This window comes from Scardinius erythrophthalmus, assembly GCF_964197995.2.
Source record: "Scardinius erythrophthalmus genome assembly, chromosome: 17".
Taxonomy (NCBI): Eukaryota; Metazoa; Chordata; class Actinopteri; order Cypriniformes; family Leuciscidae; genus Scardinius; species Scardinius erythrophthalmus.
Genome location: NC_138237.1, coordinates 24,224,139 through 24,245,787, shown reverse-complemented (window position 1 = coordinate 24,245,787; position 21,649 = coordinate 24,224,139). Strand labels below are relative to the sequence as shown.

Here is a 21,649-nt window from a genome sequence, read left to right as displayed (position 1 = left end):
ACGAGGATATTTTTCCTGGTCCATTTATCTGCCCATAACAAGCTAGCCATCACTATAGGATATAATTCCATGAGTGCTGTCGATTGGATTGAGGGAGCTAGTTCCCGAAGTTCTTTCGGCCATCTTTCTGCGAACCATAGATTATTAAATATCCCTCCAAACCCGACGGAAGGAGCTGCGTCAGTGAATAATTTTAGTTTGACTGAGGTCTCTATATTTTCTTCGTAGAAGAAGGAAATGCCGTTCCAGTTATCGCATAGTTGTGACCAGAATATTAAATCTGACCTGCAGCCCTCGTCTAGCGTGACTATTTCGTGCATTTTCTCAACCGTTTTGGAAAGATCCAAGAGCCTGGAAATAAAAGAACGACCTTGGGGAATGATCCTCATCGCAAAATTGAGATGCCCCAGCAGAGAAAGAATATCCCTTTTTGTTAGGGTAGTTAATAGAGAATACGATCTTATAAAACCTCTAATCCTTTCTAGTTTATCTAGCGGGAGGGATGCTTGCATTTTAATAGAATCTAGCGTGATCCCCAGAAAATCAAGGACGCGAGAAGGACCTTTTGTTTTTTCTTCTGCTAGGGGAATACCGAATTTATTAAATGCTTTAACCAGGAGATTTATGCTGCGCGATGGGTTAGCGTCTGAAAAAAATCGATGAGCAAAAAATCGTCCAACAGATGAAGAACGAATGGTAGTTTAAAATTATTCAGGAGGACCCAGCAGAGCGCTTCGGACAGTGTATCAAAAATTTTGGGGCTGCTTTTACACCCGAATGTGAGTCTGACTGAAAAATAATATTTGTTCCGCCAACTAACGCCGAAAAGATGCCACTGGGACGGGTGTAAGGGCATAATTTTGAATGCGTCCGTGATATCCGCTTTACTGAGCCACGCTCCTCTGCCGGCTAATTTAATGAGTTTAATTGCGTTGTCCACGGTGGAATAACACAGGGAAAAAGGTTCTGAGGGAATTAAACTGTTGATGCTTGGAACCCCTTCGGTGGAGTGGGGAGCGGATAAATCGATGATTAGACGTTTTTTTCCTGAGTATTTCCTGACTGCAACTCCTAAAGGGTTAATACGGAAACGTTTGAAAGGAGGTTGATCGAAAGGTCCGATCATATAGCCCTTCTCTACTTCTTTCCCCAGCAGTACATCTACGGCCTGTGGGTCTTTGATAGCCGACTGAAGGTTTTGACAGGTGAAGGAAAATGTGGGCAGGTAGGAAAGACCAGCTAGAAAACCGTGCATGAGCCCTAAAATAAGATAAGACACGAAACAGCGGTTTGGATGCTTTGTTAGAGCTTTCCCTAGCTCTGTAGTGTTCACCGGGGTGTTTATTTCTTTCTTTGGAATTTTGCGCGGCGTGGACATGAGAACTTCGGGTGACTGTTCCCGCAATAGCTGCAAGCATGAAAGAATTTACAATTATTACGAGTACAGACATTCTCGTTGAAATTAAAACAGAGAGGAGTTTGTCTTTCAGGCTTCACCTGTTCCGGTGCCGAGGCGCTGGTGTCATGAGTTGAAGCAGTCTTAGGGCAGAGAGATGCGGTGTGGGAAAACGAGCCGCAAAGTGAGCATGACAGCGCTCGGTGGCCTGTAAAGTGCCTGCTAATGAGAGCAAGATCGACTACGGACCAGTCCAGTCGCTGGTTAAAGCATTGTATGTACATTGCTGCTTTGGATGAAAACGATTTGTGGTATTCATAGAAAAGTGTTCCTCCGTAAGACATGGCGAGATCCGATATAATGGCTAGATAAGTGTCTAGTTCCTTTCTTCTTTCTGGATATGCTTCGCAGATGATATCTCTGAACACGCCGAAAGCGACGTTGAACTCGGCCATGGTTAAACTCTTAGTAAGTCTTAGGTCACTATCTTTTAGAATAACCGATACGTCCCCACAATCCACAATCCTTCGTTCATTAGTTTCTGCACATAACAAAATTTTCACTAGGTTGATGTCATTACTGTCACACGGCTGTCTCATTTCTGATGTGTGTGTGTGTGTCTGTGTGGGTGTGGTTACTCATTGTGTTAATTATTGTCGCCAGCTGTGTTCAATCCCCGTTCCCTTTATATGTGCAGTAATTCCCATCTCATGTTGTCAGATCGTTGTGGCTTCCCCGGTGTCGTGTCCTGTTCCCTGTGTACTGCTCTCATCTCCTCGTGTGGATTACTGTCTTCGTGGACCCGCTTCGTCGTGTTTCACGCTGTCTGGATTGTTTATTGTTCCTGGTTCCTGAGCACGCCTTCACCGCACACCATCACCGGGTTGCCCACTGAAGTCCCTGCGTCATCTCGCCATCAGAGTGTTTGTTTCCCCGACCTGTGTATCTCTGACCATCTTCATTAAACATTCTTTTACTTGCAATTGTATCCGTCTCTGTTTCACCACAATTACCTGATAGGATTTGAGCGCGCAGGTGAGGAGAAATAGCAGCTGCTGGGGGAAAGAAAGGTGCACCTGTGGAAGCTGCTGGTAACGCTGATCCGAGAGTTCTCCTGGGAAGATTAGCAACCGGATCGGGAGTGAAAGCGCAGTCTGGAGTCGAGCTGGAAGTCTGCCCGTCGAAAATCGCCAGATGTGCGGAAGCTGAGCGTTGTGATTCCAGTGCTTGGATCCTGTTGTCCATGTTGGAGAGGGATCCTTGGATTGCAAGCAGCGCTGAGAAGATCCTGTCGTCTCCTTGCTCTGCCGGCGCCTGGGAGGGGTGAGATGATTTTGCCTTTTTTGGAGTTAGATTCGTCTGGTCGGTGGAAGTATTCCTTCTTTTCTCTGTGGCTTTACGGCCGGTGGCTCGGGGGAGAGACGGCGCTTCGTTGGTAGAAATGGGCTGCAGGTCTTGGACTTCTTGTAGGAAGTTCCAGAGCTGATCGTGACTCAGATTCGGAGGAGCTTGTACGTTGAGGGAGTACAGGGTGGACAAGATCCTTTCTTTGGGCCAATCGTTAATAGAGAGAGGATTCCTTGCTGCTATCCTAGAACTGCGCCTCACTAACTGAGCTGGATCGAGGTCCTCAGTGTGACGATCTTGACTCTCGTCCGGAGAATCGTCGGATATTTGTCCTAGGATGTCTGAAGTGTCCATTGCCAGGAACCAACAGGTAAGAGTTGATAGAAATAACGTCAAGTTAAATTTCATGCTGAGGTTAGCTGTATCGTGGTTCTTGCGAGTAGTTTAAGCATGTTTCCCAGGCGGAAGTGCCGCGTATATATATCCTTCCGGTCTAATAGGAGAACGGTAGTGGTTGGAGCAATTTGACGGCTGACCGCGTCAGCTGATCGCAGCCTATGCCTACGTGGCCTGTCTGAACTAACGCTGTGCTTGATATATATATATATATATATATATATATATATAATGGGTGCTATTTGCTTTAGAGCGCTGTCATGCTACTTGCGTCCAGTGTAAAGAGGGTTTTAATGATCATGATGCTCAGGATCTGTGAATGATCATAATTTGTATATAATCCTGATTTTATCCTGATTCACTGATTCTGATGGAAATATAAAGAAGCCCTAAACTCCAATAATATTTTGGAAACAGGGTGTTTTAACCACACAAACAGTACTTAAGCTCAGTTTGAATTAAACACCCATAGAATACAATTCCTTTCAGGGGTGCAAAATTAATCTCTTCCCACCTGAGTGTAAAGCCAAACATGATAGGTTGTAACGATAACGTGCTACAATTGGTCTGTGCAGTGTGGCTCTTATCTGATTGGCATAAGTAGATGGGTGGAGTCCACTAATTGCGGATTTGTCTGCAAGTCTTGACGCTAGTGTTTCAAAATCCACAAATGCTTGCGGGGATCTACAAAAAACACGAAGCTGTTCACAAATGCATACAGCCTGAACACCACATCAGCATATTAATGAAATCTCAAGGATGGCTGTTGAAACAATTCAGCTTTGCCATTACAAAAAAATATATATAAAACATAAAACAGTTACTTTAAAATGTATTAATATTTTACATTATTACTGTTTACAATATTTTTGATTAAATAAATGCAGCCTTGGTAAACATAAGAGACTTTTAAAAAACATTAAATAATCTTACTGACCCCAAACCTCTGAACGGTAGTGTATATCATATGGCATTCCAGGAATTAACTTCTCATGCAGAATATAAATGTAATAGTTATGCAGCTATATGTTTTCAAGCTTTAATTCTAATTTAAATGCTAAAAGAGTTTCCTCATCACATATGTGTTTGTGACATAAAACACATTTGAATTTTTTTTTTTTTTTTTGCAAATATCATTTTATTTATTTGTGATTTTTTTTTTGTTGTTGTTGTTATTGTGAAACTATAAAAAAAATGTGTGAATCTATTTATTTGTATTTATTTATTTTTGTATTTATTCTATAACAATTCTAACCCCATAGATCCTGCATCTAATCATCCTTGCTGCAGCCATTTGTGACAATAGAAAATATTAACAAATAAATAATAATTAAAATAAATTAATTAATTTAAATAAAATAAAAATAATTTATTAGAGGCAATCCAAAATTTGGTTAAAAATTTCTTTAAACTTAAAAAGTTGTTTAAACTTAAAGTGTTGTTTGTTTTTTAGCTATCAACTCACTTATAACATTCTTTTTCTTGTCACTGTCCACAGTTAAAACCACCTCAGTGATATTCAAAGATTATTTGAAATAAAAATGGAACTGTGATTCTATTAAATAGTATATTTTTAAATGTAACATTTTCTCATGACATAAACATTACAAGACAGTTGCTTTTTATGTAATTATTGCAGCAAAATTCCAAACAAGGCATACAGTTTTAACAATCCTAAAACATATTAGACATTATAATCTGAAATCACTTTGACAATTTTTATGATTGGAGTAATGGATAAAAATATAATATCCTAAATGGAAACAAAAGCAATCAAACAATTTATAAAATCACTACAAATAGGTCTGTTGATTTCTCGCACTACTGAAAATACAATGGAGTGAAAGAAATAATCAGTTTTGTTTTCAGAAGTGGAAAAATAACATATTGTATAGTATCTGCCTAATTAGAATTAATTCAAAGGTATTAGTCAGTCTATATTATTTTTTATTTGTCATTTTTAATTTAACAACAAAAGAATTTAAGCCTAAATTTAAGATGAAGCCTATGTATTTTGTCTGCATTTCATCCATGTGGATTACAGTAGATTTAACGCAAACAAACTAAGAAACTTAATCATTTACGTGATATAAATGAAACAAGAATGAGATTTCTGTAATAATAATCAAGCTTTAAATGCACAATAACCAGGTTTATATATTCATCAACAATAAATACAGTTTGCTTCAGTCTCATATATTGTAACTTGAATCTAGCTTGATCCACACATATTCATACTTTTTAACAGATTAAATTGAATTGTTTTCACAATGAACAGCAGAATGAATGCAGATTCTAAGCAACAGAAGGAACTGTTTTTCTGGAGGTTTTAGAAGCAACAGTGCATCTACAAAACGCTCTCTTCATTGCATTTTGCAGTTCTTTATTCCTCAGGCTGTAAATGATGGGGTTCAGCAGGGGTGTGAGCACAGAGTACAGCACAGCGATGACTATACGAACATCTGGGTCAAATTTAGCTACTCGATATGAGATATACACAAAGAAGGCTGAAACATACGAGATGCACACCACTGTCAGGTGGGACACACAAGTGCCCGCAACTTTAAGCTGCTGTGACTTGCTCATTTTTCTCATAGCTTTGCCAATAAAGACATACGAAATTAAGATGAAAAGAAATGTACTGAGTAGTGCAATGAATGCGTTTGTTAAGGACAGTATGCCATTCCTGGTGGTGTCTACACAGGCAAGACTCACTACTGAGGAGTGATCGCAGAACATGTGCCTAACAATATTAGGCCCGCAGTAAGGCAGCAAAGTTGCCCAAATAAATGAGGGCAGCACCATAATGGACCCAAAACCCCAAGCAGCAAATATCAATAGAATACAGAGCCGCCTGGTCATAATAGTTGTGTACCGCAGGGGGTTACAGATTGCTACGTACCGGTCAAACGCCATCACAGTCAGCAAAGCACGCCCTGTCACTCCAAATGAGAGAACAAAGTACATCTGTAAAAAGCATCCTGTTTTGGAAATGGTCTTGACCTCAGTCAGGAACACCGACATCATTTTGGGAATGGTCACTGACGTATACACAATATCAGAAAAGGACAAATTATGAAGGAAAAAATACATAGGAGTGTTGAGCTTGGGGTCGGTTCTAACAAGGTAAATGATCATGCTGTTTCCACACAGAACAGAAACATAGACAGTGAAGAAAATGGGCAGCACGTTTCTGTCCCTCAGTCCATCAAGGATGAAATATTCCACAGGCCCGCTGGTGTTCATTGTGGTGATATGCAAGCATGCAGATCCTGACCTGGTCAAGGAAATACTGTATATGTAGAAAATAACAGTAAAACAAAACAAAACAAAAAACTCTTACAATATGCAACTTATGCTGTATGTTGGGGATTCCTCATTATCTAAAGTACATACAGTTTTATGCTATATCTTGAAAATGATGTAGTCTTTAAAGTATATGCACTCACATTAAAAATGATAGAGAATCCTTTTACAAAACACTGTTTACTAATTCTATGAATAAATCATAGTATAATATACTATATTAAATATTTTTTATTTATATATATTTTATATTTTATTATATATTGCCATTAATAAATAACATTGTGCCTTCAATGTTCCAATTTTTTTACTGCATTAAAAAAGAAATTATATATTAAAAAATACAATTTCTGGATGTGTAGAGAAATTGAACCAACCTTACAATAAAATATTAAGTGAAAGTACTATACACTTTAGAGTACTATAGAGAGTCTCTAACAGTTGATAGTCAGCATGGGTCAGTGTTGTCACTCTGGCATCTTCCTATGTGACAAACATTAAACACAGAAGGGGCTTTAAATGCGGTAATTTTCAAGAGGAAAAACACACTGGTTTTTTTTTTACCAATTTCCATTTAATGCATAATGATGTTGTGCATTTTATATCCTTGGCAACAGCTCTCATGGTGCATCATTAAGAGGAGCAAATGATAGTTTTGTTTTGTTGTGTAAATATAAACATATTATTACTATCATCATTATTATAAGCTGAAAATGTTTTAAAGATATATGTAAATAATATAAAAGAAACTTATAGAAAGAGCTGTGGAACAATAGACATGAGCAGTGATTTATACTTCACCCTAGGTTTGGCCTTTTGAGTGGCATATTGTACAGTGAGGAAAATAAGTATTTGAACACCCTGCTATTTTGCAAGTTCTCCCACTTAGAAATCATGGAGGGGTCTGAAATTGTCATCGTAGGTGCATGTCCACTGTGAGAGACATAATCTAAAAAAAAAATCCAGAAATCACAATGTATGATTTTTTAACTATTTATTTGTATGATACAGCTGCAAATAAGTATTTGAACACCTGAGAAAATCAATGTTAATATCTGGTACAGTAGCCTTTGTTTGCAATTACAGAGGTCAAATGTTTCCTGTAGTTTTTCACCAGGTTTGCACACACTGCAGGAGGGATTTTGGCCCACTCCTCCACACAGATCTTCTCTAGATCAGTCAGGTTTCTGGGCTGTCGCTGAGAAACACGGAGTTTGAGCTCCCTCCAAAGATTCTCTATTGGGTTTAGGTCTGGAGACTGGCTAGGCCACGCCAGAACCTTGATATGCTTCTTACAGAGCCACTCCTTGGTTATCCTGGCTGTGTGCTTCGGGTCATTGTCATGTTGGAAGACCCAGCCTCGACCCATCTTCAATGCTCTAACTGAGGGAAGGAGGTTGTTCCCCAAAATCTCGCAATACATGGCCCCGGTCATCCTCTCCTTAATACAGTGCAGTCGCCCTGTCCCATGTGCAGAAAAACACCCCCAAAGCATGATGCTACCACCCCCATGCTTCACAGTAGGGATGGTGTTCTTGGGATGGTACTCATCATTCTTCTTCCTCCAAACACATTTAGTGGAATTATGACCAAAATGTTCTATTTTGGTCTCATCTGACCACATGACTTTCTCCCATGACTCTTCTGGATCATCCAAATGGTCATTGGCAAACTTAAGACGGGCCTTGACATGTGCTGGTTTAAGCAGGGGAACCTTCCGTGCCATGCATGATTTCAAACCATGACGTCTTAGTGTATTACCAACAGTAACCTTGGAAACAGTGGTCCCAGCTCTTTTCAGGTCATTGACCAGCTCCTCCCGTGTAGTTCTGGGCTGATTTCTCACCTTTCTTAGGATCATTGAGACCCCACGAGGTGAGATCTTGCATGGAGCCCCAGTCCGAGGGAGATTGACAGTCATGTTTAGCTTCTTCCATTTTCTAATGATTGCTCCAACAGTGGACCTTTTTTCACCAAGCTGCTTGGCAATTTCCCCGTAGCCCTTTCCAGCCTTGTGGAGGTGTACAATTTTGTCTCTAGTGTCTTTGGACAGCTCTTTGGTCTTGGCCATGTTAGTAGTTGGATTCTTACTGATTGTATGGGGTGGACAAGTGTCTTTATGCAGCTAACGGCCTCAAACAGGTGCATCTAATTTAGGATAATAAATGGAGTGGAGGTGGACATTTTAAAGGCAGACTAACAGGTCTTTGAGGGTCAGAATTCTAGCTGATAGACAAGTGTTCAGATACCTATTTGCAGCTGTATCATACAAATAAATATATTGTGATTTCTGGATTTTTTTTTTTTTAGATTATGTCTCTCACAGTGGACATGCACCTACGATGACAATTTCAGACCCCTCCATGATTTCCAAGTGGGAGAACTTACAAAATAGCAGGGTGTTCAAATACTTATTTCCCTCACTGTAAATACACCTGTCAGCAGGGGCGTAGCAACCGGGGGGGACGGGGGGGACACGTCCCCCTCACTTTTAGAAACAGGTGATTCTGTCCCCCGCATTTGATTTGTTACTTAGACTTGAGTGAACTAACATTCAGCCAATCACGGCGCGAATCATCTCTTGGGCATGTCTGCCATGAGCTTCAAATCTCTTGTTGCTCTCTTGCGAATTTTCGTTCGCTGTTTAGTCACTTTGCTGTTTGGCCGTCTGGGGTAAAATGAACCCAAGAAAAAAGCAGAGGACATTACATCCTTTTTTCAAACACGCACTGTAAGTATGTAGGCTATGTCGCGATGACATGAATCACGCGTAAAGTTTCCTTGTTGATTTAACCAACTGTAACGCAGTAAGACCGTCTATGAGACCGTCTATAAGTAAGACGTGTACGACAACAGAACCCGTATGGACTTTGTCACGTCGCGCCGGATTGTGCCGAGTGTGTGTTAAATGCTCTCCTACTTGTCGCTTTGGATAAAAATCATCTGCTGCCTAATGCCTAAATTTTATAAATGAGACGTAACAGATTATTCCCATAAGGTACGCAACGTCATAAGACGTTGATATTTGGTTCAATTTCGGTTGCGACGTCGGGTGACCAAAATAATGTTAAAACTTTGTAAATACATTGATTTAGGTTTTATTGATATATTTAATAAAATGTATGTTGTATAAAACTAAGGGGAAAATGCCCTTTATAAAGGTACAAAAAAATGATTGTTTTTAAACAGTGATGTAATGAAACATTGACAATTTAAGTTTGAAGGGAGTAAAGCCTCTGTTTATGCTACTAATTAAGGAAATGTAATTTTGCCAAAAGAAGAACTTTTATTTTAAATAAATGTTCATTTTAAATCAGCCTTCTTCAGTGTGATATGTTACCATATTATCATGCTTAACACTGAGAATTTGAATAATTGTAATGTGATGATCAGATGCAGATAACTAAATCAAAGAATATCATATTTTGGGCAGTTGACAGGTGGATTATTTATTTGTAACAGTGGATTTGGGTGACTCAAAGTGCACCGGATTAATGAATTTATCTTTAAAATGTACAAAATTTTCTTCCGGGGGGCATGCCCCCGGACCCCCCTAGAGGTACCAAGCTCCACCCACAAAAATAATGTGGGAATATGATCATCTAAAAAAAATACACATTTTCATTATTAGGATTTTACCACCTCCGCCTCATAACCAGGAAAAACCCTGTTATGAACATCACCTTTGGGGCACATCCTAAGGTCACATACAGCTTTTGTCCCCCCCACTTTTAGAATGGCTGCTACGTCCCTGCCTGTCAGTTTGACTGCCTATTTGAGAAGGATCCTCTATCTGACCTTCCTCCAAACTATACTGCCATGACACGCATGAGCACTCTTGATTACTTGAATCAAAGCTCCTCCTGAGTCAGCAACAACTGTGGCACTGTGGCAAACCGCAAAAGTCAAAACTGCAAGGCCAGATTCCTGCTTACCAGGCAAATCACCAGAAAGTGCAGTCTTGGTGATGAGGAAACTCTAACAGTCTATAGCATTTAAATTAGAATTAAAGCTTGAAAGCATAGCTAGCATACCTGCGTAACTATTACATTCATATTCTTCATGAGAAAAGTTTATTCCTGGAATGTCATATGATGCAGGATGCTGCAGCTCGTCTTATCTTCAACGAGCCCAAGAGGGCCCAGACACTCCTCTGTTCATCTCTCTGTACTGGCTACCACTCGCTGCTCGCATCAAGTTCAAGGCATTGACGCTTACTTACAGATCTATCATAGTCCCAGCTCCCTCCTACTTCCACTCACTCCTACGAGTCTACATCCCTACCAGAAGCCTACGATCGGTCAACGAGCGACGGCTCGTGGTTCCATCACAGAAAGCCACAAAATCACTTTCCAGAACATTCTCATTCACAGTTCCATGCTGGTGGAATGCTCTCCCCACCCTCATCCGGAATGCAGAATCCCTGACAACTTTCAAAAGACAGCTGAAAACGTCTCAGGTTATGTATGTAACCCTGTGTAGCATATACGACTCTGGGTAAATGTGAATTAGCTCAAGAATATGGGGAATTTTGGGAATATTAATAATTATGACTCATGGTCATAATTCATAAGTCGCATGTACATTTATTTTATCAATTATCGAGATTACCTTGTTCTGTAACTGGTCTGACCAACATTTAATTCGTCCAGCGAATAAATGTAAGATCTTTACAGTTAAGAAGGGGTATTCACAAACTCCAAGAAAGTTTTATGTTCTGGACACGGACATCAAACTTTCTGAGTTTATTAATTAAAACTACTCAAGTAGTCTATATATCGAGCTTTGTAGCTTATAATTGGATCTTTTAAGTTTCATTGACTTATAAGGTGGATTTTCAAACACAGAGACAGTGAAAAGTATTTATGAATTTTAATAAATGCAAAACTAGAGATTATATGAGCTACGAATATAAACGTACGTAAAAATGCAAACAATAAACAAACAAACATATATCCAAACAATAACATAAGTGATTAGAATGAAACGAAATGAAAGAAAGAGAAATAGAGAGAAGGGAAAAGCTAGTAATTATTACATACAGAACCTAAGTTCACGAGACACCTGGAAACAGCTTTTATCAGCTCAATATACTTGCAGAATTCTGTGCTCTTTCAGGTGAGGCTGAGGTGAGGCAGGAAGCGGCCAGCGCGGACGGTGTCCTGTTTCTGCTGGGTCTTCCAGTGCCGCGAAGTTTAAAAAGGCTCACTGAAATGTAACGTTACCGAGAAAGTTCAATTCGTCTCCCGGGATGGGAGAGGCCGGATCTTAGTTGCAAAAGACGGCAGGCAACTCTACATGACGCGGGGGTTTGCGTCCCAGAGGCCAAGGCAAGGCCTGTCCAGCTGGAGCAGCGCTGCACGTGGAGAAGGAGGAGGAGGACAGGGACCGGAGAAGCGAGGAAGTGGGATCAGCGGGATCGATGAGAGAAGAGAGAGAGGAAACAGGGTCTCTTGCTTTTTAAAGACATCTGTTTACGCCTTCTCTTTGGAACGACAGCGAATCAGATCTTCTGATCTGACGCGGGAGAAGTCTCTTTGTGTAAAGAAAAACACGCCCCCTTGTACCATATGTCTCATGAGGGAAAGGATTCATACTTAGAAATATGATATTTCCTGGAACAAATGCATATTATTGTACTTTGCAGTCAAGATTCGTCTCCGTGAGATGGAGAGGATTACAGAGATATAAAAAGAAATAGAATATAGACGTTGTAGCAATGCACAGATACATTATTATGCATTAGTATAGGCATTTTAGTTCTATTAATGTTACAATAGGACATATATGCTTTCCTATGGTTTACACACTTCTTAACACAAAAAGGGATATATTTTAGTACATTTAAAAGCGACTTTATTGGTGAAAAGTCTTTTTCCTGTGGTGGGTTTCTGTTTGAAAGTCTACGAGTGTGTGTGTGCGTGGAATGTCACGAGCCTGTGAGGTTGGGGGAAACACCAGCCAAACCGGCGCTGGCAAATTGCTGCGTGGCTATAAAATCACTAGGGGTCCACGCTGAGCTGGGGGGTTTTAGAGGGGATTCTCAAAAAACAGGGTCTTCTTTGTGACTCAAATGTCCCTCTGGGGAAATTATTAACCAGCAAGGACAAAGACGATGTGTTTTGCCCTCACATGATCCACTTAATGTAAAAAGCAGATGTCATTGTTGCTACATAATTCCCCCCTTTTGTTAGATGAAATCCGGGATGGATTTAATCGAACAACAAATAGGCACAATGGATGGCAGGTGGATCATGATGGTCAAATAGCAGGTGGTTGCTAGGCTGATGACTCAGCTCAAGTGAGGTTGAGGTGGTCGATGGTGTGGGACCCCCCTTTTTCAAGGTTTGTAGGAAATCGCCAGACACGGCTTTGTGAGCTTGGCTGTGGATGCTCATGTCTCGTTGAGTCTGGTACAGGATGGAAGCCAAGACGAGTGTCGGGGCGTGGTCGGTGACCGTGGAGATGCCCATCACAGTGTTAGACTTCCTGAGTGTGAGTCTTGCCTTGGTGATCAGGAGTCGGGCTGCTCTCTCTCCATGCGATGCCGGATGCCGGATCTGGTGATGTCCGATTGCGGCTGCTTTCTAGCGAACCACCACAGCATCCTATTAGAGGAAAAAGGGAGAGAGAGAGAAAGGGAGGAAAAATTTCAGCGATGGATGTCCTTGGTTGGCTAGGACAGTCTTGTTGCTTCGCTGAGGTTGGTATGCCACATGCTTTGATGTGCCATGCGTGGCTTTTGTGCTGCGGTGTTCAACACATGAGGCGTCATTGGTGGCATAGGAAAGGTCTGTTCATCAGAGGCCCGCATGACCTTTTCTTTGTACACAGCGGAGGTGGCGTAAGCGGCTCTGAGGCGTGCAGTGTAGTTGGTAAAGTTTGTTTGTGCTGTGTAGTCACTGCAATCGTGATGGTGGTATGTATGTGGCGCAGACATTGGTCTGGTTACACAGCTGCAGGTCAGAGATGACCTTGAAGCAGTAGGTGTCAGTGTTCGTTTTCTGTGTCGGTGTCAGACGTGGCTGCGCTGTCTTCATCTGTTGTGTAAGAAGACTCGGGCTCACCAGGGTTCTGGAGTGAGTGGTTGCAGGTTTGACAGTCTGGGCTTGGAGTTCTGGACGGCGGATGATGCTGGTTCCAGAATCTTTCTGAGCGCTCGGTCCGACGCTTTGGATGAGCACCGTCACAGTCGTGCTGCCACCTGCTGTCTGGCTCTGAGCAGTGCTCAGAGACGGAGTAAATTGTGTGTGTTTTTACAGTCTTTTCATCCATAGCCCTTTGCTTGGTGTAAGCCTTGTGGGCTAAGTCTCTGAGTTTTCGAGTAGACATGGTTCGTGGGCAGACGAGCACACCGAGATGTTTACTCACAGTGCTATGTAGATTTCGCAGAAACAAAGTTCTAAAGGTTACATCTTCTTCCATATGTGGAGTGTTGGCTGCTCCGAAGAACGTTTGTCGGAGTCGGCCATAGTAGGAGTGTGGGTGTTCAAGTCGGGCCTGTTTGACGTCAAAGGCCTTGATAAACCCTTGGTCTGATTCTGGATCAGAGAATTCACGGATCAAAGCTTGTCGCAGTTGCTTGTAATCTGCTTTGACAGCCTCTGGTTGGCGATCCAGAAAACTACGCACTTCTCTATTTGCGGTGATTCGTAACAAGTACAACTTGTCCCAAGCTGTCACGTTAGCGACAGTTTGCAGGTGAAAATCAATGTCTTGAAGGTACGCATGAACACTGCCGTCTCCGGCAAACGTAGGAATGTTTCTGGCCAGCTTGTTAAGGCTTTTGGGAGGAGAGCTGTTGCTGGGGGCCCAATCCGTCTGGAGAGGATTCTGACCCTTTACAGCTCCGCCCCCTTCAGCTTTTGGATTTTGGCTGACAGGGTTGGGGTGGCTGGCCGGGAGAAACTCTGTGGTGTGTGTTTCTCTGTTCCAGCCACTCTGCAATCTGTAAGAATGTTTTAGTTCTGCATGAACAGCGTCAAGTTCATCTTGGAGCTCGTGTCTCTGCTGAGCAAGCTGATGGATTTTTGTCTCTGCTCTCTCAAGGAGAGCTTCAGCCTGTTGGAGCCTTTCGTTGAGTTCCTTCCGGGTGAGTTCCTCCGACTGCTGTATTTGGTCTGTGTGCCGATGAAGATCGTCTAGGGCATTTTGAAGTCTTTCAACTTCCTGTTGTAGCGTTGTGTCCGTCTCGTCCTCTTCCTCGGTCAGGAAGAGTAGCTGGTCTAGACGGCTCTGTGTGCGTGCTCGGTCCTCCAGGGCCTCTGTGGCCTGGAGCTGTAGTGCGGCTACAGGTTGAGTGCGAGTTTTCCGAAGATTTTGGCCAGCTGCTCGTGGTCATACTTCTGGGTTGGATCGTAGGTCTCAAACTGGTCCAGGTCCTGAGGGTCAGCGGCGTCCTGGGGTAGGATGGTTGCCGTCATTTCTCTCAGCCATGTTTCGAGAGTGTGCCAGCGGACTGCGGGACTGGGTGAGCTCGACATCTCTGCTTACTGTGGTGAGAGAAGCACAGCACACACAAAAAGAGACAAAATGCAAGTTTGTTTTAGGGTCAAATGAGCTATACTCATACGGGCTATGCCGTTTATGAGAATTTCGGGGCTAACTGATGCCGACAGTTAGCGGAGCCAATTTCGTGGGTATGGATAAACCCACAATAGAGATTTTGACAGGCGGTAGCCTGGGGGTCGTCTAATGACGCCGGCTCTGATCGTTACTCTATTATTCAGCTTTCCTGGGGTCTCTCTTAGGTTCTGTCTCTAAGGGAAATGAGAGAAACAAATCACAACAGAATGGAGAAAGAAAAAGTTAGAGGTAGGGAAGAAAAGGGAAACACAACACAAGGAAGTGAATTGGTCTGCAATGAAATGTCACAAACAATAACGCAGGGAGCGTTATTAAAAATAATATATATAAAAAAAAAATTTAAAAAAAAGAGGCCTAAGCCTATGAACACTACTAGAGTTATCGGGACAGGACCTCGAAAGAAGGTGTCTTAGAGAGAAAAAGGTGGGCCAAACACTTAAAATACACCAGGAGGAATATCTAGTATTCTGTGGTTCATAATAAGTGGATGGGTTATATCAAATTTTAGTTACCTGGGGTGAATAGAGGTCATCCAGGTGGAAACCAGCGGGCGCGGTCAGACCCTCCGACGGTCCCAACACCAGACGGAGCGCAGTGTCAGTAACGTCAGACCGATGATCCCCGCCCACCGGAAACCAACCAGTGATGACGTCTCAATCACCACAGTGCACTGACTGAGTCCTGCCAATAGATACACAATAAGGGATTAAGAGGTTAGACTTAATGTAAATTAAGGCTTTCTGGTTTCATCAAATTGAGTAAATATGTATGCAGGAGTCAGAGGCAAAGGCTTTACTAAAATAGTGATACAACAAAAGGGAAATTATGATAACTGATGGTGATTTATCAGAAGAATAACCTACTGGATTAGACACAATTTTAAATCAAAATTCAAACTAGTTTGAATTGAAATTCAACTAAGCATGCAAGGAGAGGTCCAAAATAATAAAAATAAGGAAGGAAAGAAAATTAGAATGATGACAGTGATGTATCAATACTAAAATTAATTAAACTGAAATTCAGAAGGACTTCCTATAATCCTTACAACAGGGATTCCCAAAGTGTGGTACGCGCACCCCCAGGGGTACGCGAGCTACCACCAGGGGGTGCGCGAGAGGAAAAATGTAATGGCGGTCTGTTTATTTTAAGTGGGATTTTTCCACACAATAAAAAAACAGGAACAGTAAACATTTCTTTGTAAATTCCTTTTCATTTTATTTTAAATAAAAAACTATAATTTATTAGTTTTTAATAAAACAAATACATATGAAATGCACAACTACACTTGTTACAGCAGCTCCTATAGCTGCCGACGGCTTGGTTAAACAACGCACTTTTTACGCACATCAACAGTCTTGTAGTCCATTTCTTCTTTTATGTTTCTTTATTTATCAAATGCAAACATTAAACATACTCGAGAGACGTTAAAACATCCAACTTTGTGTGTGGTAAAAACTGTATGCGTTCCCCCACCAAGCCCAACTAACTCTACGTGTAAAACACCGGTTTAAAAACACTCTGTGCACATACTGCCCCCACCTGGTGACAGCCCGAAATACATATGCATTGATACTGGCTCCAACAACACACCTAAAGTCGCTACACACACACGAGACGCGCGGAACTCTCCGCGCACATACTCATATGAAACGCGTGCACGCACAAACAAACTGTCCATGCACATACTCATATGAAACGCGCGCGCGCACACACAAACTCTCCACGCACATACTCATATGAGACGCGAGCACACACACACAATACCATAAAGATGTGGAAAAGTCGATCAAAAGTGTGGCTACATTTCTCCAGGCTCGATGCCAACAGCGCGCGATGCAGGCTATGTGCGGTAAAATAAATGCTGCAAAGACCGGTACACGACAGATATGATGAAGCCCTTGACAGTGCACGGAGTAAACATAAGAGCAGAAAGTTGCTTCGTCTTCGACTGGTAAATGAAGAGATACCTTGTTGATTAGTCTGATAGTGTTTATATTGCAATAATGACCAACTGAATGTACACTGCCGTTCAAAAATGTGTTGGTTAGTCAATTTTTTTTTCAGTAAGGATGCATTAAAGTTATCAAAAGGGTCCTTAAAACATGTCACATGTGTAATGTTACAAAATATTTCGTTTTTAAATAAAACTAAATTACGCGGCTGAAAATAACCGTGCTTTCTGTTACTGAGCCTGTGTCTGTCACTCGTCCTCTTAAAAGTGGAAGCTTGTGCGTAGCTTTGTTGCATTATATTGAAACTTTGTTGATGTTGTTATTGTCATGCGTGTTCTGGTTATTTGCGCATAATTAAACATGAGTCTTTATATGGCGATAAAACAAAGCTTTGTTGCGTTATTTTTTGAAGTGGAGATTGGGGGTGCGCCAACCCGGTTGGGACATAGTAGGGGGTGCGCAGGAAAAAAAGTTTGGGAACCGCTGCCTTACAATAACACTGAAGTTATTAGTATTGATTATAAAAATAATCAACGAAAAGGGTAGCAATGAGACACTTCAATTGCAGACTGGGGGTGAAACAGATATTGATAAGTCGACCCAAGATGGCCACACGGTGGCGTGCTTCTTCCTAGGTGGACTTATCAATGAACTGAGTGAATCAAATCTAAGCTTTAATTCGAAAAGTTTTTCTTTTTCGAACTTCACTTAAAGTGTGACAGTCAAAACAAAAAAGAGAATTTTCTAACTCCAAATAATATCAGCATAAGCTAAGCTTTGGATGCAGGTAATTATTTGAGAGCTAGAGCATTTATTCTATAATCGGGAAAAAGAAGAGATAATTAATGCAGGAAAAAAAAAAAAGAAAATTTTGAAAGCAGGTATTATCTGAGAACGCCACCAGATGGCGTACTTGCGCTCGTGCAGGCTGATGTCAGTGGGAGGCGGCGCTCACGCAGGATGACGTCGGTGGGGGCGCGTAATTTGAGAACTGCCACACACCTAAAGGCTGCCCTCTAGTGTCGGTCAGTGGCGTGATTCAGCAGATTTTTTTTTCTGTGGGATCACGAGTATTTTGCGCTCTGTTGCATGCGGAAAATTACACGAGTTTCATAACATGTGACTAACAGGGATTACACATCTATTTAATTACACATTATATATGAAACGGTTTACAATAAAAACAGGGATTAGACTTCTGTTTACTTACACATTATACAGGAAACGGTTTACAATAAAACAGGGATTAGAACTTCTGTTTACTTACACATTATACACGAAACGGTTTAAATCAAAACAGGTATTAAAACTTCTTGTTTTAATTAATAGAGCTGTGAACAGGAATTATCTTCTGTTGGTTCCCTGAGAGGGAACGAGACGCTGCGTTGAGACGCGGTGGGAACTCCCTGCATGATTGCGTCGTGAAGCACGTGTATAATCAGTCCAATGGAAAGACAAGATGTCATAGGCGGGTGACATCATCGACCAGGAAACTATAAAGCACCCCTGGAAGCAGACCGCGACAGCTTCTGAAAAGCCGAAGCAAGTCGATCACAGGCATGCAGGGAGTATGGCAAGGCGACATAGTGTCTCGTTCCCTCTCAGGAACCAAGGTTACATACGTAACCTGAGACGTTCCATTTCAAGGGAACTCGAGCTGCGTCGAGACGCGGTGGGAACCCTATACCCACGGCGCCATATGGCAAATGCCTGTTCTGTATGAAGACCATGCACACACTAGGAAACAAGCACCCTAGACCCTGGAGTGGAGCCTAGGTCTAAGTCATAAAATCTAACAAATGTAAGCGGTGAAGACCAGCCTGCCGCATTACAGATGTCATAGAGTGAAACTCCTGATAATAAAGCCTTAGAGGCAGCCATACTCCTGGTAGAATGGGCCGGGACAGCCAAAGGTGAAGGCTGTCCGGCCGCTTCATAAGCAAGTGAGATAGCCTCAACTACTCACTTGCTCATTATCTGTTTAGATGCAGGGCAACCTATCGTAGGTAACCCGAAGCAGACAAATAACTGCTCTTATATATATGCCACAGGGCAGCTCTGTGGACATAAGCATCCAAAGCCTAGACAGGGCAAAACAGATTAAGTTTTTCCTGATCTGGGGTATTAAGGTGGAGGATAGAAGGTCTGCAGCACAAATGACCCGCAAATTTAGTAGGGACCTAGGAAAACAACACGGCAAGGGGTGAAGAAAGAGTATCAACAATACCAGATGCAAATCCAAGTACGTGCAGGCCTCAGCCTCATGTACCACGGAGAAGATGAAATAAGGATCTCTCCTCAGAGATAACTCAGCAAAGAAACATTCATTGCAGAAATAACCAAACTTTAACAACATAAGGGCAGATACGACATTGGTATACACGTTTCAAACTTCAATAGCATTGGAAGAGAATGACTTGCTGTCAAAAAAACAACTGTAAAGTGTTCATGTAGGTGTCATGCATGATGCACAACTTTTATATTTTTGATATTTATTTAAATATAAAGTTTGAAACGAGTATACCAAGTTGTATGTAAATTTAGGGACGGCCCCTAAATGTGCGAATGTCCAACGTCAAGCCAACTTTATGCCAGAATATTATAAGCATTATTCAGCACACTGAGAGTTTACTGTCCATTCCAAGACTCTGAATTACTCAAACTACAGTACTAAAGAGACACAGAAGCTCAAAATCATTGGCTAGCTTTTAAAATACTTAAAACAGTTTTATATAGAAAATGTATGTGGTTGTATCTGATCTGCTTAGAAAAACAATGGAGTGAAAGCCACAAGTCTGGCAATGGTCTAGTACAAATCCAGGCAAGTGTTTTCACTTGCTTCAGAAGTGTGCAGACACTTTTGTTGATTTATTTTTATTTTTGTTGAGCATATTGTATTAACTGAAATTTTGATATGATATGGATCAAGTCTTTATATTCACTCTATTCTATGTTTCTCAGTTTCAAACCCCTTCACTCTTCTCACCTATGTGTGAAATTCAACAATATCTTATTCATTAATCATTTGTTTTGATTCTGTACAATTATGCTAGTCCATTTACTTTTCTTATATTCAAGAATATACACAAATCATATATTGTCATTATAGTCTATTTATTGGTCACACAGCCCATTTGTGTGCATAGGAAAATTTGGATTTTTAGACATTGTAGAATATCTTGGCCTGCAAGTCATTAAGTGCTAAAAGATAAGCATAGCATATCTATTAAAATATTTAAGTTATTTGAAAGGTGTCAGCTGTCAAAGAGGCACAAAATCTTAAGGTTTCAACTTTCAACTGGTATTATTAGGTAAAAAGGTAAATATAGCTCTCACTGAGGTGACTTTTTTAAGATTCTGTCTTTCTCTCTGGAAGCTTTATTAATCCTGCCATTACAGTACTGTGGCAAAATAACACTTTATGCCATTGTGCCAATTTGCTTACATAAAAGCAACATGTGTTAATGTAACACATAAATTTATCACATAAATGTAATTTAATTGCATTATATAATGGATACATTGTTTTAAAAAATAAACCGTAATATACTGTAACTATTTTGTGTTTAGATGTTTAAGCAGCAAAGATGGTAAGATGTTAATACCTTTCATTAGTTGTTTCTGTACTACTTTACAATAAGGTCCCATTAATTAATATTGATTGATGCATTATCTTCAATGAACAATAATGTATTAATCCTTGTTAAAAGTTAGTTAAAAAAGAAAAATACAACTGTTCATTGTTATCTCAGGCCCATCATTAACAAAAACAACTTTTAATAATGTTTTATAATGTATATATCAGCTGGCTTTTGGCGTAGTTGATTCTGAATCCCAGATTCGTGAGATGAGATGTGAGTATCTCTGTGTCCCGTTCTGCGCTCTCCCACGAATCAGCGCATATCAGATAATCGCCCAGATAAGCAGATATTCTGAGACCCTTTTAAAGCTGCCTCTATGCATCTGCTGAACACGCATGGAGCTAGGCTGAGCCCGACTGGAAGAGAAACAAATTTGTACACCACTCTGAAAGGAAAACCTGAGATATTTCCTGTGTGCAGGATAGATGCTTATATGAAAGTAAGCATGCTTGAGATTGGTATGTATGGTATGATGTAGTATAACGACGCCCAGTTCCAGGAATGCACTAATATTTTGTTCGTAGTACCAGTAATACCAACACTTTGGAAAAAATTATAATTCGTCGTTACACTACATCCTTATGCAACGCTTTCTACCAGGACTTTAACGTGCTTTTCCCAAATCTCGGAAGTGACCTCGACGTCCAGGTTAGCAGTAGCATGAGCCATCAGGCAAGTGTTATTTAAATAAACTCCTGATGCACTTAAACTTTATGAGTGCAGAAACTATTCTGCTTGAGATTGACCGCGGCAAACCAATTGCCCCGGCGGATTGTGCGAACCAGAGCCGCAACTGTGATTATCTTGAATTTGTACTTCCTTAAGTGCTTGTTTAGAGCACGTAGGTCCATTATCGGGCGCAAACCCTTTTCTTTCTTTGGAATTAGAAAATAAGACCCTTCTGAGTCTCCCACACCAGAACTCATCTTATAGCCCTGTTCTCTAAGAGGAAGGATATTTCTGCTTCCAACACCCAAGCTGAATCCCCAATTGCTACAGATGCTATGACCCCGTCGAAAGGAGGG

At 41.2% G+C, this 21,649-nt stretch overlaps 1 protein-coding gene across 1 annotated transcript; it reads right to left on the bottom strand.

The window, feature by feature from the left end:
- Positions 1–5,434: 5,434 nt before the first annotated feature.
- Positions 5,435–12,918, bottom strand: LOC308706096 (olfactory receptor 4E2-like; the record flags this gene model as incomplete). Its single annotated transcript, XM_081391479.1, has 2 exons — positions 5,435–6,431; positions 12,668–12,918. 2 exons carry the CDS (start codon positions 12,916–12,918, stop codon positions 5,435–5,437), a joined length of 1,248 nt encoding a protein of 415 aa, XP_081247605.1.
- Between the last annotated feature and the right edge of the window lie 8,731 nt (positions 12,919–21,649).